At 36.9% G+C, this 20131-nt stretch overlaps 3 protein-coding genes, 1 long non-coding RNA gene and 1 pseudogene across 5 annotated transcripts; 4 read left to right on the top strand and 1 right to left on the bottom strand.

The window, feature by feature from the left end:
- The first annotated feature begins 426 nt into the window (after positions 1 to 426).
- LOC106410263 lies at positions 427 to 4364 on the top strand. 2 transcript variants are annotated; one of them, XM_013850753.3, is made up of 6 exons: positions 427 to 676; positions 1368 to 2794; positions 2880 to 3131; positions 3266 to 3346; positions 3686 to 4087; positions 4179 to 4364. In XM_013850753.3, exons 2-6 carry the CDS (start codon positions 1709 to 1711, stop codon positions 4233 to 4235), a joined length of 1878 nt encoding a protein of 625 aa, XP_013706207.2. In that variant the 5' UTR covers positions 427 to 676; positions 1368 to 1708; the 3' UTR covers positions 4236 to 4364. The 2 variants fall into 2 exon arrangements, with proteins under 2 accessions (XP_013706207.2, XP_013706206.2); XM_013850752.3 differs by having other exon boundaries at positions 2877 to 3131.
- A 232-nt stretch (positions 4365 to 4596) lies between these two features.
- Positions 4597 to 8736, top strand: LOC106408136 (S-protein homolog 17-like). Its single transcript, XM_048762086.1, has one exon. It carries the CDS (start codon positions 8269 to 8271, stop codon positions 8671 to 8673), a length of 405 nt encoding a protein of 134 aa, XP_048618043.1. The 5' UTR covers positions 4597 to 8268; the 3' UTR covers positions 8674 to 8736.
- A 6024-nt stretch (positions 8737 to 14760) lies between these two features.
- Positions 14761 to 16069, top strand: LOC106410046 (annotated as a pseudogene).
- A 1349-nt stretch (positions 16070 to 17418) lies between these two features.
- Positions 17419 to 18627, bottom strand: LOC106410364 (dual specificity protein kinase shkB-like). Its single transcript, XM_048762087.1, has 4 exons — positions 18261 to 18627; positions 18090 to 18171; positions 17814 to 17930; positions 17419 to 17701 (listed from the first exon to the last, which is right to left on the bottom strand). Exons 2-4 carry the CDS (start codon positions 18126 to 18128, stop codon positions 17603 to 17605), a joined length of 255 nt encoding a protein of 84 aa, XP_048618044.1. The 5' UTR covers positions 18129 to 18171; positions 18261 to 18627; the 3' UTR covers positions 17419 to 17602.
- On the top strand, positions 18511 to 19056 carry LOC125589736. Its single transcript, XR_007325899.1, has 2 exons — positions 18511 to 18721; positions 18810 to 19056. It is a non-coding gene; the product is annotated as an uncharacterized LOC125589736 (long non-coding RNA).
- Positions 19057 to 20131: the final 1075 nt, after the last annotated feature.

The following is a 20131-nucleotide window of genomic DNA, read 5'->3' as shown; positions in this document are numbered from 1 at the left end:
CTATAGATGCTGCACGCATTGGATGGAGGAGAAACATCTGACGTCTCTATCACGTGAGATCACGTGTTTGGCTTATTCTATCTGATCCACTAGTAAGTGGGCCTAATAATATCTGCGGCCCACTAAGGGATAAGAGCGTGAAACAGAGAAAGTGCAAAAACAAAAGCTCATCTCAGTTCCCAACAGCTTTCTTGTCTCGTCGTCCTTTTTATAAAAAAAAAAAAACATATTTTTGTGTCTGTTCGTTGGAGGCGCAATAGTTGGTAAAACAATAAAAACGGTAATAATGGTAAAAATACAAAAGTAGTAGAAGAAAAGCGTATTTTTCATGCCAAACTTGTAGTTTTCTCCTTTAATCAAAAGAAAAAAGAATGTATAGTGTGTGTAATCAAATCGTATCTCGAGAAATACAAAACGTAATGAGAAATGTAATGGCGACTGAGTTAATTGGGATTTGTTTATAAACAGACGCAAAGATAAGGGGGAAAGGAACAAACCTCTCTCTGCCTCTTTCTCTCTCTCTCACCCCTTCCTTCAGATTCTTCCTCGTCTCTAAAACTTTTTTCTATCTCTTCTTCTGGATTCATCTTGTTCGTTTCTATTCCCAGTTTGATTCTGATTAATCGATCCATGTGAATGATTCCATCTGAAACGTTCTCTTGAACAGATTGTATTGGTGCGTTGTTATTATATCCGACTTTTTCTGGACTTCTGTTTATGTCTTTTTTTACCTTGTTTGATTAGTTTGAGTTATGTGGTTGCATCGGTGTTTGTTTTCGATGATTTTGATGGTGATGATGAGCTGGTTTTGTTTTCTGGGGATTTTTCTTATATGAGAAGCTTTTGAAGTATTTATTGATCAGATTGATTTGTTTTTTTGTTTTTTACGCCGTGGTTCATGGTGTTGCGTTCATGATCATCATATGTTTGATCACTTTATTGTTGTTATGTTTGATCATTTGTATATTTTTGCTCAATACTTATATACGTGTCTTGTAGTAATGATGTCTGCTTGAAAATTTCACACTGAGAAATTGCGAGGATGATTTTGGTTTAGCTCAAGTTATTATGTTCTTTGTATATTTTTATTTCTGAATGGCTGGTATTGTTTGATCTCTTCGTCTTTCTTAAAACTTTAAAACATTTGTTAAAAAAATTACTTTGGCTATTATTGTGAATGTGTCCGGGTCTTGATTTTTTTTTTTATCGTATACCTTCTTAAAAAACTGGAACTGTCAGCCTTAAACGTCTGCAATTGTGCTATAATTATGCTTTAAGCTTTAAGAGTCTGTCTGACCAACTTTGGCTTTGTTCTTTATTGTTTTTGATATGTAATTGATTATGTATCTCTGTCTAATTCGTTTCAGGAAAGTGTAACTGCAATGAACTCTGTATCTTTCACCCTCAAATTCCATACAGCTCCAGGACGCTCTGACATAAACCACTGTCGAATAAATTTCAAGTGTTTAGTTTCTTGTATGCGGGTTGCAATGCACGACTTGTGGATGCCTGTCACTGATACATAGTTCTAGTTTCAATTTGTTTCACTAGAGATAGAGGTAGTATTGTTGTTATTGCAAGGCTTTGGTACGAGATTTCCAGATAAAGTAGGGATTTGGAAACTGTCACTTCACAAGTTCCAACAAGGTATCCACCACCCTTAGGGGACCACAACTTTTTATTTGATAAAGTCCTTTGAGCATTGGCTATGGGTCTACCACAGACTGCTTCAAGTGAACAATCGAATGAAGCTTCGTCTGCTCCAAGCTCCAGCCTTTCGCAAAGTCTGCCTTTGTATTCCACTTCCCATGATTCAGATGGCCTTAACAGAGGGAGCGACCAAGGCATTTGCTCTTCCATTGGAGAATTTGATAGGAAGACATCATTGGAGCCTCTGGAGTTCACTGATGATCAGCCTAGATTCCATTCTACCTCATCTAGTAGTGTTAGTTCAAGTCTAACTGGAGCTAGAAGGATAGTTGGTTTTGCATCAAGCGAAACCAGCTCACTGGACAAGGAAGCTGTTGATCACTCTCTGTCGTCATCCACCGTTGGAGTCACAGGAGCAGATATTGGTGGAGCGTTGGTCAGGAAACGAGTACTCTCCCCTCTTAATACTCTCTTCCCTGTAAAATTCAGAGGTGACCTGCTTGATATCAGCAGTATCAACCACCAAAAAATTACTTATTCTGGTCTCTCTAGTGGGCTCCCCGGTTCTGTCGCACAAGATCACACAAAGGTTAACCTCGCTGGTAGGTTGGATCTCTCCACCACTCCTACAGCCACATCTACTCACTGGGAATGGAAGAACGCCTCGAACAGTAGCAGACTCTCCTCCATGGTCTTCACTGACGGTCCACTGCTAGACTCTGCAGACCTCCACCGACCCACAAAAGGTGAGGTTTGCTTATATTCACCAGTATATGAAACCTCTGCTACATCCAATAGGACCTCACCTTGTGATAAGGATATATCCGCCTCTCCACCGCTCTCTCTCTCACCGCTTGGTCCGAAGTTTTCTGAGAGAATCAAAGCTGGCCAAAACGGGAAGATAGTGGAAGAGTTGAGGAATATCAGTGAAGAAGCAGAACTAAGAATCGACCGTAGATTGTTTGATGATGCGTATGCTCTAAGGAGAGCGTTTTCAATGGAGAGAGGTGTTGAACCAACTCCTTCATCTCCGTGCAGAAGGTTCAGTAGAAGCTTGAGTGGACGCCCCATTCAGAGGTCATTGGTTGGTTCTTTCGAGGAGTCGTTGTTGACAGGAAGATTGTCATGCGGGACAACAAATCAGGTTTTTTCATCTTTAACTTTGATGCTTTGATGACTCATCAACAAAGTTAACTCATGACTTTCTGCTGTTTCTTTCTGTGCAGAAGATTGACGGTTTTCTTGCGGTTCTTAGTATAGCTGGGGGAGACATATCTCCGAAATCACAGAAGCTTCCGTTCTCAGTAACCAGTGTTGGTGATGATTGCGTCTTGCTATACTATGCCTCCATAGATCTTGGTGGAGGATCTAAATCGAACAAGTTCTGGAGCCAGAAGTTGAAAACAAGTCCAATCAACTTTGATGCTCAGAGCTCCTCCAAGAGCCAACTAAGGATCCCCATGAAGGGTCGGATTCAACTGGTATACATATCCTTTTTCTTTATTTTTTCCTTGTGCATCTGGTATTGATACTATTTCATTATAAATGTTGTGGCTAAAAACTCATCTGAGTGGTGGTTGAAAGTGTTTCCAAATACTCATTGCTCTTTGTGCAGGTTCTTAGTAATCCTGAGAAAACACCTCTTCACACGTTCCTCTGTAACTATGACTTAACTGATATGCCAGCCGGAACAAAGGTAATATTGAACATAAAAACATTTTACTCGTAGCCCTTCAAAGCAAACACTCTCTTCTTTTTGACTTGTAGAAAAAAAAAACTATATTTTTTTTTGTGTTGAAGAAAGAAGAATCATATAATGTACTTGCTATAGCCTTAAGAGCAATAGTATAGCCTCTAGAAAAGCTTGGCATAAGGTCTGGAGAAAAAAACTCAGTGGTGGTTTCATTTCCACTAGTTGATCTACCTTTTTAACTTAATTGTTGCATGTTCTGTTGTATGTGAAAAACAAAATAAAAGAAGTTTGAACATTAGTTTTCTTTTGTTTAACTGGGTTTCTGTGGGGGGTATTATACAGACTTTCTTGCGCCAAAAGGTTACTTTGGGATCATCTAATCCAACCAGTGAATCAACGCAAGAGAACACTAGAAAAGCCAGAAGCTGTGCAAAAGAGAACAAAACCGATTGTGAAGGATCTGATTCAGTGGAAGGAGATGAGAAACCTGATGAGTCCCACGAAAGTGAGAAAAGATGTTCAAAATCTTCCAAAGAATGTAACGGTGCTTCTGGTGCTCTACGGTACGCTCTTCACCTGAGGTTTATCTGCCCATCACCCAAGAAAGCTTCAAAGAAACCTGATAATGACGACACCACGGGGCAAAAGAAAAACTTGGATTCAGATGGGAAGAGGAGATTCTATCTGTACAACGACTTGAGAGTCGTGTTTCCTCAACGCCACACAGATTCAGATGAAGGAAAGGTACCGTTTGAGATTTTTCCTTCTGATTCTTGACCAACGTTTTAAGTTTTAATCAGTTTTTTTTTTTTGGTTCGTCTTTGTTTTGTTGCAGTTGAATGTGGAGTACCATTACCCAGAAAACCCAAGATACTTCAACATCACAGACTAAGTTTTTCAATGGTTGTATTTCGTTTTCTTGTCTAAGAAGAAATCAATGGGCTTATTTGTACATAACCCCATGGCTTTGACACAACGTTGTACAGATTCAGGCCTTACATTAACTATTACTCTTTGTCTTTTTTCTTCCATCCAACAGATAGGATCGGATCAATGTTCATGGCCCCATGAGTTCCTTGACCAGTAACATCAAGTATAGAAATTGTGATATGAAATCTGAAATGATATCTCATCAGCTGACATAATAATCATTATGGAATTAAATAAATTCTTATCAAAGCACAATTTTATTTTTGGAATTAAATAAAATTCTTTTTATATTAGATAGTGTACATGTCCGAGCACATTTATCTGAAAAAATGAAACACTATGGAACCTATATCTCTGGAGTTAAAAAAACTGAAACCCAACCAAAAACTGAATAGGTTTCTGAACTTTTAAATCCTACTATATATATCAACTGAGAAGTCACTTAATTGACTTTTGCTTAGATATCATTCATAGGTGAAGTTTAGAATTAATTCTCTTAATTTGATTGGTTGTTGATATTTGAAATTTTATTTATTTAATTAAAGTTTTAAAAAGGAAATTAATCCTAGAACTACTTAATCTAATCTATTTTACTATACAAACAATTAAACATTTTAAAGTTGGAAGAACTAACATAATTTGTTTATAGAAACAATTAAATATCATAGATTACATTATAGAAATTTAAAATATACATATAAATTAATATGGTATGATAAAAATAATTATATAAACGATTTTAACATATTTATATTAATAGTGGATACAATAAATTATAGATTACAGAAAACTAATAAACCTAAACCTAATAATATTTTCTTATACTCACTATATATATTCTTTTTTCTAAAATGTGTCCAATAAATGTAGAACAGTCAAATATACAATTTTAAAAACATTCAGTCATTTTTCAGTGACAAATGTTGATTGTATAGTTGAGTTATTACTTTAAAAAATGATTAAAGTATTTGTATATTTAAAAATAGAAAAAATATATGGTAAGTATTTTAAAATAATATTAATAAATGAAAATAATTATTATAATATAAAACTGAAATATTGGAACATTATACTAATACAAGACTAAAGTTAATATATTCTATTAATATAATTCTTATAGCTTTGATTATAATAAAATTATATGGTAAATTATTTAAAATAATATTAATCAATGAAAAAGTTTATTGTAATATATAAATTGAAAATCAGAAATAATATACTAATACGGGACTAGAGTTAAGACTCTATTGATATTGTTTTGATTATAATAAAATTGACATGCTTATTTTGTAAGAGGAAAAAAGAAAGAATACATATATAAAACATCAGTGAAGAATAAAAAACTTATTTTTTGTATTCTTGGTTGCATTCTTTGTTATTTTATGCTTTTACGTATTTAATGTTTTTATATGTTTGCCGAAATACATGTGTGTTTACGTAGTACTGTAATTGTTAATTAATTATTTGTAACTATTTTACTTCTGAAAAAATAAAGTGGTAGAAAAAATAATGCAAAAATAGAATGTTATAAAATAAATTATTGTTCACTAATATTTGTTTTTTATTAATCAAAAATTATGTCATAAAAAAACTTTTGGAAACTTATAATAAAATTATAGAATTAACACTATATATCAATAATCTTCTAAGATTATAATATCAAGACTTTGATTTTCAAACTATTTAAAATAAAATATTATTTTAAATAATTATGATTATTATTCAAAATTATAAAATTATAAGAGTATTTAGGCTCTCTATACCTACAAAAATTCATAATTAACTATCTACCACATCACTGTTTTTTACACTGTTCATAATTTGATAATCCGATTTTGCCCACTTTCAAATTTTCCTTTCTCTCTCTCACGTGTCTACTTGAATTTTCAGCCCCACTTTACATCTCTTTCTCATCTCTGTAATTAATTTCCTTTCTCTTTCTTCAGCTATAAACAAAACTTCATCCGATGTCATCTCTTGCTTGTTCATATGCTATTTCCGTCGTCGTTTCTCATACATTCTCTGTAAAAATCACAAATGGAAAGAACATCATCTCGATTCAGACAGTCATCAAGCCTCGTCAGGTCGAGGTTGGATAGCATTCGGCCTGAAGCTTGTCTTCAACGTTCCACCACCAAGAATCTGTTTTTGACTAGATATGTTCATTCAAAGCAGCACATGGCTCCAATTCGTGTTTCTATGTCGACAAGATTATTACCGTAACCGTTTTGGCAGTTTGATCAAAGTCGAACACAATATGGGGGATTTAAAGTCATTCCATGGCATGTGCAATAGCGATGTCTTTGTTTCATGAGTTTGCAAAAGCGTGTTGGGCTATAGATCATGAATATAGTCGAAGAAAGAGTAGCGTCTTTACAAGATCGATGGCTGTGACTTGGATCTCATATATTTCAATTACAAGTAATTGTAGCCACTATGTAACAAACTGGAATGGTGTTAACCGATAAATATTGGGTTAGTTGATACGAGTTAAGCATTGTGATCTGATACAAATTTGGTTATATGTTACCAAACCGTGGATGCCGCTAACTACTAAATAGTTGATAGAATTTTACAAAGCATTAGCTGATACATGTTTGATTAGATGTTACAAAGCATGTTGCCACTTTATAAAATAGTTGGTAAGATGTTAAAAGATAGCTTCCATTAACTGAAACATGTTTTGTTAGATGTGACAAACAATTACTAACGGTTAATACGTAAATATAACTCTCTAACAAAACATGTAGTATGCTAATATACTTTGATAGATTCATTGGGAGCATACCTTCGGATGGATAAGTTATCTACTAACAATTTATATAACATTTTACGTTAAAGTGTAGCGTTTAACATTTTTGTTAGCATACTAGTTGTTACGCCCAATTTTCTCAATGTACTGTGCTTTTCTCTCCTTGAACGAGTTGCAGTTGCCTATTTGCTAAGATGATTCTAGAAATCACAATCCCTAACTCATCCATTAATATTAAATTTCAGAAATCTAATGGAAAAGTTCATAAATTAGAGAAAATTCTTTTGTGCGATCTCGGATTGATGTTTTATAAATCGGAGAGATTTTTGGGAGAAAAGCCCTTTTTTAGTCAATGATTTACTGGAGTACATGGCACATCGAGCATCAATTGAATTATTGTGACAGTGGCAATGAGGAAGCGATACGAAAAGTGTACGTATGATAGTGATTGTAACAAAATCGGTCGTGGTTGAAGGATTGATAAAAAAAAAAGATTGGGAGATGTGGATTTGAGGAGAAGTTATTGCTGTCGATGAATGATAAGAGAAGAGATTGATATTGTCAGAAATAAAGAGGAAGATAAATAATGAAGAAGAAGATAAATAGTGAAGATGGTGTTGAATGATTTCTCTTTCTTATTGTCACGCGATCAATCAAAGGGTAAAATAGTCAAGTTGTGTTATTTTTGTTACAGGAAATATTGTTTTACGAGAATTAGGGTAGTTTCTTAATTTTGCTTCATATTAGGTATATTGAGCTAATAGACTCAAATTATAAACATAATATATAATTTTCATAAATATTTATATCCGCAAAATCGCGGGCAAACACCTAGTTACAAATTATATATGAGAGAGTTTTTTCAAATTAGATCCCTGAAGAAAGTCAATCTCGTAAACAAATCTGCTAATCAGAATTAAATTATTTTTTTGTCAACCTTTTTTCATCAAACCCTTTGTTTAAAGGTACAATGCATCAAAGAGCAAACCCAAACGTAAAATTACAAAATAAGATCAAAGGCTAGTGAAAAACACTTGTAATTAATGTGTTGAGAGACTAATCACAATTAATTACAATGGAATAAACAGAAAGAAATAAAAAGATACAAAGTTAAAGGAAGAAAATATCTCGTAAAATTTCCGTGATTATGTTCCATTAGGGGATCCCTTCCTAATAAGATGTGTATATATATAACCTGAACCACAGAAGGTTTTAAACATCATATCAGTAACTTAAGAAAAAAATGAACAATCTCTCAATCTTTCTATGTGTTGTCTTCTGCATGATTAGCCATGTATACGGCGACATCAGGATTGCGAACGAACTCAAATTCAATAAATATCTCTGGATAAGTTGTTTCTCCGGAGACGACCGAATGGAGCCAGTGATTAAGAAACCAGGAGAACACCATCGTATTTACTTCCGCACCAACTTTTGGGGGACCACGCGTTTCATGTGTACGTTGAGACAAGGACCTAACTATAGACACTCTCAGAGCTTCACAGCTTTCAAACAGGTAAGTCCCAGCGATAGGGGAACCTTGTGGGATTGGAGAGCCAGAGAAAATGGTATCTATTTGAAAGTGTGGGAGGACGAGTTTTCTCAAGGCGAGACCAATATGCATAAGGCGTTTGATTGGATTTACTAGTTTGTAATATTTTTATCACACATATGAAAATCAAAGTTTGTAAATACTCTTCATTAATGGAAGAGAATAATCATTTTACGGACTACCATTTAACATAAGAAGTTTTATGTTGTTCCTTATATTATTTATCTATGCTACTTGTTAAAACAATTTGATGATGAAAGAGATGATAGTTTTAGAGATCAAAGGTTGGAATATGAATATCAGAAGAGAAAAACAATGTGAGGCCCTGTAAGGTTATGATTCTGTGTTGAAGTATCAGCGGCCTCATTGATCACATTGATCGGATGGGCCATGAGAGATAGACAGATGATTGGGCCGAGATAGCATGAAGTTGACTTAGTGGGCCATGCTGGTTATGTCCAAGCCCATCACGGAAGAACTCAAAGCGGAGCTGCGAAGCGGAGCTGAAGGAGTCGTCGTCTTTCTGTTACGAGAGTAAGGTTCTATATATACTTGTAACTGATCTGAGCTCATTGTAACAAAAGAAAATATCTGATAGTGCATTCCGGGACACCGATCCTGAAGAGAGAAGTACCCGGTGGAGAAGTGGGGAACTCTATAACGTCTTGTGTGCATTCTTTTTCTTTACACTATAAACACACGAGAGCGAGAGAGTTTGAGAGAGTGCGATCGAGAGCGAATCGAGTACGTATCAGCTACAAGTGGTATCAGAGCGCTGGTTTTTCCGTTGGAGGGATACGAAGCTGATTTGAGGTTCGAGGTAGACAGTGGGAGGAATCAGATCGATAGATCTAGATCATTCAGATCTATAAGCGGTCAAGATAGTCATCACGGGATCTAGAAGGAAACCAGATCTAATCGCAAGCTACAATCGATTGGATCGGAGACTATCATGATCGTCAGGGGATTATCTCTTGCTCTTCTTGATTGAATACATGTTATTGAATACTCGAACAACTCATTTTTTTTGTCTCATTGTTGGACTGATTCTTGATCCAAATCTGGACTTGATTGCTACTGATCTATCTCTGTTTATTATCTGCAGGTGATAAACAGATCAAGATTGAGTCAGCATGGATCCAACACCGGGAAAATTCGAGATGGTGAAGTTCGAAGGCAAGGACGACTTCGGGTTACGGAAGTACAAACTTCTTGGTCAGTTAGAGATTCAAGGTTTGGGTTCAGTATTGAAGGAAGAGCCGATGGCAACTTCAGATGAAAAAGGAGATGGTTCTGAGGTTAAAGATGAGAAAGTCGATCGTAAAGAGGCAGAGAAAGACATCAGAGTGAAGAATCTGTTGGGAATGTGTCTAAGTGACACCATCTTGAGGAAGATAATGGACGAGCCTACTGCATTGGGAATGTGGAAGGCACTGGAGTAGGACTATCAAACAAAGTCTCTTCCGAACCGGATATACTTGAAGCAGGGCTTTGCGAGTTTCAAGATGGAAGAAAGAAAGTCAATCGAGGAAAATCTTGACGCCTTCCTGAAGCTCATTGCAGACCTTGCAAGCCTGAAGATCATGGTGAGTGATGAGGATCAGGAAATTCAACTCTTGACGAGTCTCCCAATGGCCTATGAACCAATGGTTCACACCCTGAAATATGGAACATGCAAGGAAACCCTCACAGTGAATGAGGTTATCTTATCAGCATACGCAAAGGAGGCAGAGCACAGACAGAGAGGGGCTCAAGACAAGTCAAGAAAGGTACATAAGGGTTGTATGTTGAAAACAGAGGAAGGTCTGACAAGAAGGGGTCAAGGAATCAAATCAACAACCGAGGAAGGAGCAGAGGTCAGGATAGAGGAAGGTCGAAGTCAAGACCGAGATATGGGTCCAATGCCTGATGGGTTTGTGGGGATGAAAATCACTGGAAGCGTGACTGTCCTCAGCGAAACAGTTAGGAACAGAGCAGACCATCAACATCTGCAAATGTCGCCATGAAGCTACCTACCTCGATAGCTCTGACGGCAAGTCTTCTAGCAAAGAGTGATGAGTGGGTACTAGACTCTGGGTGTACGTTTCTCATCACACCCAGACGAAAAGTTCTTTCGAGCTTTGAAGAATTTGAAGGAAACAAAGTCCTTATGAGGAAAACACACACTGTACGGTGAAAGGGCAAGGCACTATTACCATCGACAATCCCGATGGAACGGTTGTAACCCTCAGTCAAGTGAGGTACATTCCAGACATAAGAAGAAACTTGATTTCTTACGGTCAACTGGAGCAGGTGGGTTGCAAGTATATTGGAGCAGACTTAAAGGTGGAGTTTTACAAAGACAATCAGAGGGTATTGACAGGGCAGTATGATCAGGGTCTTTACTACCTTCAGGGTTCAGTCAGAGAGAACAATGGTAAAGATGCTTGTAGTGCAGTGGATACTACGAGTAGATGGCACTCGAGGTTGGCACATATGAGTCAGTCATCGATGGACGTCCTGGTGAGAAAAGATCACCTAAAGAAAGAAGGGATAAAATCTCTAGGTTTCTGTGAGGCATGCGCAATGGGGAAGTCGCATAAGCAAAGCTTCCCAAAGGCAAAACACACAACTAAAGGAATACTTGATTACGTTCATTCAGACTTGTGGGGATCGCCGAATGTAACTCCAAGTCTCTTTGGATGCAAGTATTTCCTGACGTTCATAGATGACTACTCGAGGCGCGTCTGGATATATTTCCCTAAGACAAAGGATGAGGCATTTCAGAAGTTCGAAGAGTGGAAGACGTTGGTTGAAAATCAGAGTCAGAAGAAGCTGAAGTGTATAAGAACTGACAACGACTTGGAGTTCTGCAACAACTTGTTTGACAAAGTATGCAGAGACACATGAGTTAAGCGTCACAAGACTTGCCCCTACACGCCACAGCAGAACGGAGTCTCAGAGCGCATGAATAGGACAATAATGGATAAGGTTCGAAGCATGCTTCATGAGACAGGTCTGGGAGAAAAGTTTTGGGCAGAGGCAGCATCAACTGCAGTGTACATCATCAACAGGTCACCAGGTTCTGTGAACAGGGACAGAGCCGAGGTATGATCAATTGAGAAGGTCCGGGTGTATTGCGTATGTTCACTCAGTAGCAGATAAGATCAGTCCTCGAGCAACTAAAGGATTTTTACTGGGCTATGCGCTTGGGACAAAGGGCTACAGAGTATGGATCCTAGAGGATGAGAAAGTTGTTGTGAGCAAGGATGTAGTGTTAAACGAAGAGAAACTCTACAAGCAACGAGAAGAGGCTACTGAACTAACAGTTGATGAAGCGAAGGCGACAAGTCCTAAGAAGCGGGTCTCCTTCAAGAAGGAGCTGGAAGAGTTTGAACCAGAAGATACAGAAGGAGAATCTTCAGCTCAAGGTGGAGCTATGAAGATAAATGATCCGATAAATCACTCAGACTCGAGTGATTCAGAAGAAGACTGTGAGACTACGTCTCAAGAAGAAGAGGAGGACTTGAGTGAATACATTCTGGCCAAAGACAGGGCTATAAGACATATTAAGCCCCCGTCAAAGTATGGTGATAGAGATCTCGTAGCTTATGCTCTTGCTAGTGCAGAAGAGATAGAGACAGAGGAACCAAAGTCCTATGCTGAAGCAAGAAGAAGTAAAGATTGGGGTCTGTGGAATGGAGCTATGAGTGAAGAAATGGTATCACATGATGTGAACCAAACATGGGAACTCGCAGAAAAACCAAAAGATCAAAAGGTTATAGGCTGCAAGTAGATTTACAAGTACAAGCCCGACATTCCAGGAGTGGAAGAACCAAGATATAAAGGACGCTTGGTTGCAAAGGGTTATGCACAGATTGAAGGGATTGACTATAACGAAGTTTTTGCTCCAGTAGTTAAACATGTGTCTATCAGGTTGCTCTTATCAGCAGTTGTTACGTTTGATATGAAGCTGGAGCAGATGGACGTCAAGACATCGTTTCTTCACAGGGTTCTACAGGAAATAATATATATGACGCAGCCAGAGGGTTTTGTTAAGGAAGGTCAAGAAGAAAAAGTATGTCTCCTAAAGAAGGCTCTGTACGGGTTGAAACAGTCTCCACGTGAGTGGAATCACCGGTTTGATGAGTTTATGATCAGAAAGAAGTACAACATGAGCCAGTATGATCCGTGTGTGTATCTGGAAGGAAAAACAGTTGAGTCAAGAGTATACTTGTTACTTTATGTGGTTACTTTATGTGGATGACATCTTGATAGCGTCGCAAAGTAAGACAAAGGTTGATCAGCTAAAGAAATTGTTAAAGGCAGAATTCAAGATGAAGGATCTGGGTCCTGCTAGACGTATTTTGGGAATGGATATTCTGAGAGACAGAAGCAGAAGAACTCTGAGGTTGTCTCAAGAGAGGTATTTGAATCAAGTTCTGAAGACGTTTGGGATGAAGGATGCAAGCGCAGTTCAGACTCCGATAGGTTCACAGTTTAAGTTGAGAGCTGTTACAAAACCGGAGGAGGCTGAGCAGATGAGAAAGATGGAAGGTGTTCCATATGCCAGTACTGTGGGAAGTCTTATGTACGCAATGGTAGGGTCAAAACCTGACTTGGCTTACGGTTTGGGCCTAGTAAGCAGATACATGGGAAAGCCAGGAACAGATCATTGGGCAGCTGTGAAATGGATCATGCGTTATCTTAAAGGAGCTGCGAAACTAAGTTTGATGCTCTCAAAAGGATCAGATTTTCAGGGCAGAGGGTTCTGTGATTCAGATTATGCGTCAGACCAAGATCGAAGCAGGTCTATTACGGGTTTTGTGTTTACTGTGGGCGGTAACACTGTGAGATGGCGCTCATGTTTACAGAAATTTGTTGCTCTATCAACGACAGAGGCTGAGTATATTTCTTTGTCCGAGTCTAGTCGTGAGGCAGTGTGGCTGAAAGGAATCTGTGAGGAGTTGGGCTATAAGCAGGAAGCGGCAGAGTTATACTGTGACTCGCAAAGCGCAATCTACTTGGCTAAGAATAACATGTTTCATGAGCGTACTAAACACGTCAGAGTCAAGTACAACTTTGTCAGAGAGCTAGTGGCACATGGGTTTGTGAAGGTGATGAAGATTCATACGTATAAGAATCCGGCAGATGCATTGACAAAGGTGTGTTACCAGGAGAGAAGTTCAGTGATCATCTGAAGTCACTGAACGTGACTGAAGTTCATGAGGATCCAGGATCGTCTCAGATATCTCAGCAAGGGAGACGGTGCAGTGGCTGAAGACTGTTAACAGGTTGGTTGTTGTTGTTATCAGTGGTTGATAAAGCTGAGTATTTGAACGTAGAGGTCAAGGAAGTCTCAAGGTAAATCAGGGAGACTTGCAAAGGATTATACCAGGAGCAGGAATGCACTTACAATGTCAAGGAGATGATGTTGAGAGAGAGAGAACAAGAACCAAGGTGGAGTTTGTAAGGTTATGGTTATGTGTTGAAGTATCAGCGGCCTCATTGATCACATTGATCAGATAGGCCATGAGAGATTGACAGATGATTGGGTCGAGATAGCATGAAGGTGATTTAGTGGGCCATGCTGGTTATGTCCAAGCCCATCACGGAAGAACTCAAAGCGGAGCTGCAAAGCAGAGCTGAAGGAGTCGTCGTCTTTCTGTTACGAGAGTTAGATTCTATATATACTTGTAACTGAGCTGAGTTCATTGTAGCAAAAGAAAATATCTGATAGTGCATTCCGGGACACCGATCCTGAAGAGAGAAGTACCCGGTGGAGAAATGGGGAACTCTATAACGTCTTGTGTGCATTCTTTTTCTTTACGCTATAAACACACGAGAGCGAGAGAGTTTGAGAGAGTGGGATCGAGAGCGAATCGAGAACGTATCGGCTACAGGCCCGATACAACATTCTTGACAACAAGTTCCTGTTGGTATTCAGATTATGATCTACGGTACGTAGATCAAAGCACATTTAACATGTATAACAGCTGTTTCTATTTTTTTTCCAAAGTAATAATAGCAGTTTTTAACAGAAGTTCAACCTGTGGAATTGCGAGGATTATCTAGCTTATTAATTAGGGCATTAACAACTCATCTAATTTGTCTCTCTATAATAGTATTTATAAACTAAAATACTATACATAGCAATATAGATGTGTATATATAATCTAAACCACAAAAAGAAGTAAACATCATATGTATCCTACAAAAATAAATATGAAAAATCTCTCAATCTTTCTATGTGTGGTTAGCTTCTGCATGATTAGCCATGTATACGGCAGCATCAGGATTTCAAACGAACTCAAATTCAAGAAAAAAACTCTCCGTAAGCTGTTACTCCAAAGACAACCGAATGAAGACAGAGATAATAGAACCAGGAGCACGATATGAAAAATACTTCAACACCAACATTTTCGGGACAACGCGTTTCATGTGTACGTTGAGACAAGGGCCTAACTATAGGCGCACTCAGAGCTTCACAGCATTCAAACAGGTAAGTCCCAGAGATAATGGAGCCTTGTGGGATTGGAGAGCCAGAGAAAATGGTATCTATTTGAAAGTGTGGGCGGGCAAACATGAACAAGGCAGTGCCTATATGCATAAGGCGTTTGATTGGATTTACTAGTTAAGAGACAAGCTTATACACATATTAAAATCAAAGTTTCTAATATTCTTCATTCATTATATACGAGAGAATAATCAATTTGTTTTTAACACTGAGTAAATCACCAATTACATATGAAAAGAGAATACTCATTATAAGGACTACCATTTAACACAAAAACTTTTATTTTGCTGCTATTATGTTTTAGATGTTGATAATAGTAAAGGCATATACATTAGTGTGTTATTTTATTTAATACTAGTGGTGTGTCCGCGCTACGCGCGGATTATTTGATATTTTGTGGTTTTTTTTTGTGCTTGTTTGTTATAAAAACTGAATTATCACTATCAGTAATAGTTTTTCTATTGCATAAAGATGATTTGTTTTATAAATGTCTTTGTAGGTTATTTTCAGGTATCCTTATAGCATGAATCGATCTTTGGTGGGCACTATTACTGGTGGAAAACACAAATTAGCTTAGCTATTATATTAAACCCCGACTCATTGTAGCTCATAATGAAATTTAGAACTTGTGAGCCTTTTTTACTCATCAAATGACTATTTTATTAGTTAAGAAACTTCACCAATCTGGTTTTGGTAATGTTTTAAAACTGGTCCGGAAGATAAATCAGATATTTATTCAGATAGATCATGGTGGTTCGACCGTATCAAACGTGGTTCAATTATCTAATTTAATATTTTTTAGATATATAATTTAAAATAAAGTTAGTAAATATGATACGTAATTAAAATATAAATTAATATCAAATATAAAACATTATAAATATAAGGTATTTTATATGTTTGGTTCATAGATTTTTGATAGTTCAATTGGTTTATATTAAGTTCAATTATTTCAAGATTCAATCTAACATTTGACCAGTTTATGGTAAAACCAACTATTAAACCCCTCACCTATGTGACTGAGTCATAGTCAAACTTAGTCCAACCACAGATCGTTCGGTTTTAAAAACACTACTTTTAGTATATTTTTAAGTGTGGATCCTATTAAACAATTATTTGAATGTTAGGGAACTATATATATTGTAAAAATGTGGATATTGTTTTATTATTATAAGCGCTATAATATAGACTAATATGTAAGAGTAACTCTAGTGCAAGGATATGCTCCAGTATCTAACTATTAAAGAAAAAAGAAAAAAAAATCAAAAATAGAAGTGAAGACGTGGTATCCCGATTCTCGTTTAAGATGCTTTAGAGCATCATTAGCGGTGAGCTCTTAAAGAGTTTTTCACCATTAAAAATATAGAAAATAATTTAAAAATGAGAGAAAATATAGAGACCATTACAAGATATCATATTGTCTCTGAATATCTTGAGTGGTGATTTAATATTTTATAAATGAACGTTGATTAAGTCGTAAATGAAGTAAGAAACTATTACAAGATATCAGTAATAAGGAAAAAGGTCTTTTACAACATTTTGCTCTTCTTTTTCGGTAAAGGCAGGATGAAGAAAACTGATGAGTGATGCATATAAGTGTAAATATATGAACAATTTAAACGATTTTCAATGAAGTAAAACAAACTTAGTCATTTGCTAAGGTATTTTTTGGCCATGTTACGTGTATTAGGAATGTCTGATTGAGTTACTGGGAATACATTAAGATATTACTGGCATGGGCTTGGTGGCCCAATTTCTGTGAGGCATTAACCATAACCCAAGGATTAGGGAGAACATTAAAAATGCACCATTCTGTTAATCGTGATGAAGTCACAAAAATGACATTTATTAAAGGGTAAAATATCCCTAATACTTTTGGCTTAAAATTAAATAAACAAACAAAAATAAATAAAAACAAATAAAAAAAAATGATTTTTTTTTTTTTATAGTTTCAGATTAGATGTTTTCAGATTCGAAATTTTTTATAACTTTTTTTTGAAATTTTTTTCCGAATTTTTTTTCTTTTCAAATTTTCTTTTTATAATTCAAAAATACTTTTTGAAACTGTTTTTTAAATTTTTATTTTTAATTTTTTAGTATTTATTTATTTTTATATAAAATTTTGAATCCTAATTCCAAAACTCCACCCCTTCACTCTAAACCCTAAGGTTTAGATTAATACCAAAGAAGTATAAGTGTATATTTACCTCTTTAAATGCTAGTTTAGGAACAAAAACTTTGTTTGGTTTGGTGCTATTCTAGTCTTTTTCTGTAATTTAAATGAACCTAATCTTTGAATCAGTTCAATGCTGATTCCAGTTTCTCATATAAGCAAATTCGAACCATTGAAGTAACCGACTCTGATAAAAAAAAAGAAGTAAACCGACAAAAATCTTGTAAATTAAAGTATCACAATAGAAATCAATCTATACATTTAAAGTACACCAAGTATGAATACACAAGAATCTTAGGACAGACTTCTACCAAGGACCAAGGTATCAGCTAATCTCAAAAGAGAGAAATAAGAACTTACATAACCAGTCTATCATCTGAAAGAGAAGAAAGAATACGTTTGACAGCCACTGGTGTTCCTCTCCAATAGGCTTTCACAATCTCACCAAATGAACCCTAACAAAATGTGACCAAAGATCCAATTAGTCCACTGCACTGAACTAAACAAACTCAAGACTATGGATCGATCACCTACGATCAAAACTTGATTCAAAAAGAATACACAAACCTTTCCAATCATGGCTGCATTTGAGAAATCCAGCTCAGCAGGGTCAATCTCCCAGTCACACTTCTTTGGAATTGGTGGTGGCAAAGGCTTTGGTTCAAAGTGACTTCCGTTTTGACCCTGCGTAGACAAAATTCAATCAGCCACACGCATTAAAGCAGGCTGCTTTGCTTCACAGAGAAAGTTCCTAAATTTATTGCAATAATCTTTTAATATTTCATAGCAATTTTTCTACCTCGAGGAATGAAAGTTTATAACTTTGATATTAAAAAAACTCACATAAGATAAAACGCCATGAGATTTGAGTAGCTCGATCATTTTCTGCTTCCTAGCTCATATTAGCTTCTGCATCAGCCAGAGGCTTTCAAAACACACACACAACAAAAGTTTCAGATCAAACATGATATAAAGAGATAAAAGAACCGAATAACATTTAAAAAAAGAGTGTACCGTGTTCTTCCACCTGTCCTGAGCGTTGACATCAGCACCAAACTCGATCAGACATTTAACAACATCGATCCACCCGAGACGTTTGGCTGTCGTAATCTCTGGCGTGAACCAGAGACTGATCTTTCTCCAGGAGTTTCCAGACTGCAGATGCGTCGTTCTGGTGCGCGTCGTGGCACAGGATCAGAGACGGTCTGCTCACGCGCGCCTTCTCCTTCTGTTTGTCGTATGCCGGTGCTGGCCCAGCGCTCGTTTCGCCGCCGTCTCCAGCCGCCGACGTTTCGGAGCTCATCTCAACCGGTAAGGTGATGAGATTGTCGGAGTTGGTAATCAGAAAAGACTATTCTTCTCGATTTCGCTGAGGTTGTTCATCTCTGAGAGCTTGGGGATTTATAGTTTGAGTTTCCATCGGTTACTTTGGAGATGATGAGGTTGATTGAATGCTTGAGAGTGAGACGAGTGGGGTAAATCACGTTAAAACTGGGCTTTACGTTTGTATTAATGAAAGTTGAAACTGTCGGCTACTGATCTTTGATTGTTGATGTTGAGAAGATGATACAGACAACACGACGCGCGCGAGAAGGAGGAGGGAACGTGGCCACACCGATCTACTCTGGACCTAACAGGTGTCGAAAAAAGCCCCAACCTGTTGTGGTGTTGTGGAAGGCTGTGTGCATCACACAAATCAATTTTATATATAAAGATTTTATATCATATATTGTGTAATATTAATAAATTTATATTGTTCAACATTATTACGTAACAGTTTGGTTTTATACAAATTGTTTTATTATCATAATTTATTATAAATCTAAATAAAATCTTGCAATAACTTGTACAATATGCTTAAGCTTATAATAACATCTCACGTTTAAAACACATAGTTTTTTTATTTAACGTGATACGTGAATGGCAATTAAAACGAATATGAGTGAGGCATATGATCGAATAGAGTTGGATTTTATTGAGGCTCTTCTTCATAAAATGGGATTTGACCTTCATTGGGTTAAATTAATGCGAGGGTGTATATCCTCAGTTCAATATAGAGTTCTTCTCAATGGGCAACCACGAGGCCTTATAATACTTCAGCGGGTATTACGTCAAGGAGATCCATTATCTCCTTATTTATTTATTATGTGTACTGAGGCTTTAATTACAAATATAAAAAAAGCAGAGAGGATGAAACAATTAACCGGTATGAAGGTTGCAAGAGCGTGTCTAGCAGTTTCTCATTTGCTATTTGCAGATGATAGTTTGTTCTTTTGTAAGACAAACAAAAAGAGTGCCAAGCTATTCTCAGGATACTAAAGGATTATGAGGATGTCTCAGGGCAACAAATTAATTTTCAGAAATCCTCAATTCAATTTGGACATAAGATTAAGGAAGCCAGCCGTCAAGAGTTGAGAGATATTTTGGGGATTCAGAACCTAGGAGGAATGAGTTCTTATTTAGGCTTGCCAGAAAGTTTAGGAGGTTCCAAGGTCCAAGTGTTTGGTTTTGTACAAGATCGTCTGAATAATAGGGTGAATGGATGAACTTTTATATTTTTTACAAAAGGGGGAAAAGAGGTGATTATTAAGTCGGTGATCACGGCTCTGCCAAACCATGTGATGTCGGTGTATCGGCTACCGAAAGCTACAGTGAAGAAACTAACGAGTGCAGTAGATCAGTTTTGGTGGAGCCTATGAGGAAGTACAACGGGTGTGCATAGGAAATCATGGGATAAATTATGTGTCCATAAGGATAATGGTGGGCTAGGCTTCAAGGATTTGACTGATTTTAATACGGCAATGTTGGGAAAGCAATTGTGGAGGCTGATCGAGAAGCCAAATTCTCTTTTTTCGCGAATTTTCAAAGGACGGTACTACAGGAAT

The sequence above is a fragment of the Brassica napus genome, chromosome C7 (genome assembly GCF_020379485.1).
Source record: "Brassica napus cultivar Da-Ae chromosome C7, Da-Ae, whole genome shotgun sequence".
NCBI classification, from domain to species: domain Eukaryota; kingdom Viridiplantae; phylum Streptophyta; class Magnoliopsida; order Brassicales; family Brassicaceae; genus Brassica; species Brassica napus.
This window is presented reverse-complemented; position numbering and strand designations above follow the sequence as displayed.

Excerpts from the sequence above, each read along its gene's own strand:
- LOC106408136 (XM_048762086.1), top strand. The coding sequence starts at position 8,269 with ATGAACAATCTCTCAATCTTTCTATGTGTTGTCTTCTGCATGATTAGC.
- LOC106410364 (XM_048762087.1), bottom strand. The coding sequence starts at position 18,128 with ATGATCGAGCTACTCAAATCTCATGGCGTTTTATCTTAT. Across the intron at positions 17,931-18,089 it reads CTCATGGCGTTTTATCTTAT|GGTCAAAACGGAAGTCACTT; the intron begins GTGAGTTTTTTT and ends TTGTCTACGCAG. Across the intron at positions 17,702-17,813 it reads ATGCAGCCATGATTGGAAAG|GGTTCATTTGGTGAGATTGT; the intron begins GTTTGTGTATTC and ends ACATTTTGTTAG.
- LOC106410263 (XM_013850752.3), top strand. The coding sequence starts at position 1,709 with ATGGGTCTACCACAGACTGCTTCAAGTGAACAATCGAATGAAGCTTCG. Across the intron at positions 2,795-2,876 it reads CATGCGGGACAACAAATCAG|AAGATTGACGGTTTTCTTGC; the intron begins GTTTTTTCATCT and ends CTTTCTGTGCAG. Across the intron at positions 3,132-3,265 it reads TGAAGGGTCGGATTCAACTG|GTTCTTAGTAATCCTGAGAA; the intron begins GTATACATATCC and ends CTCTTTGTGCAG.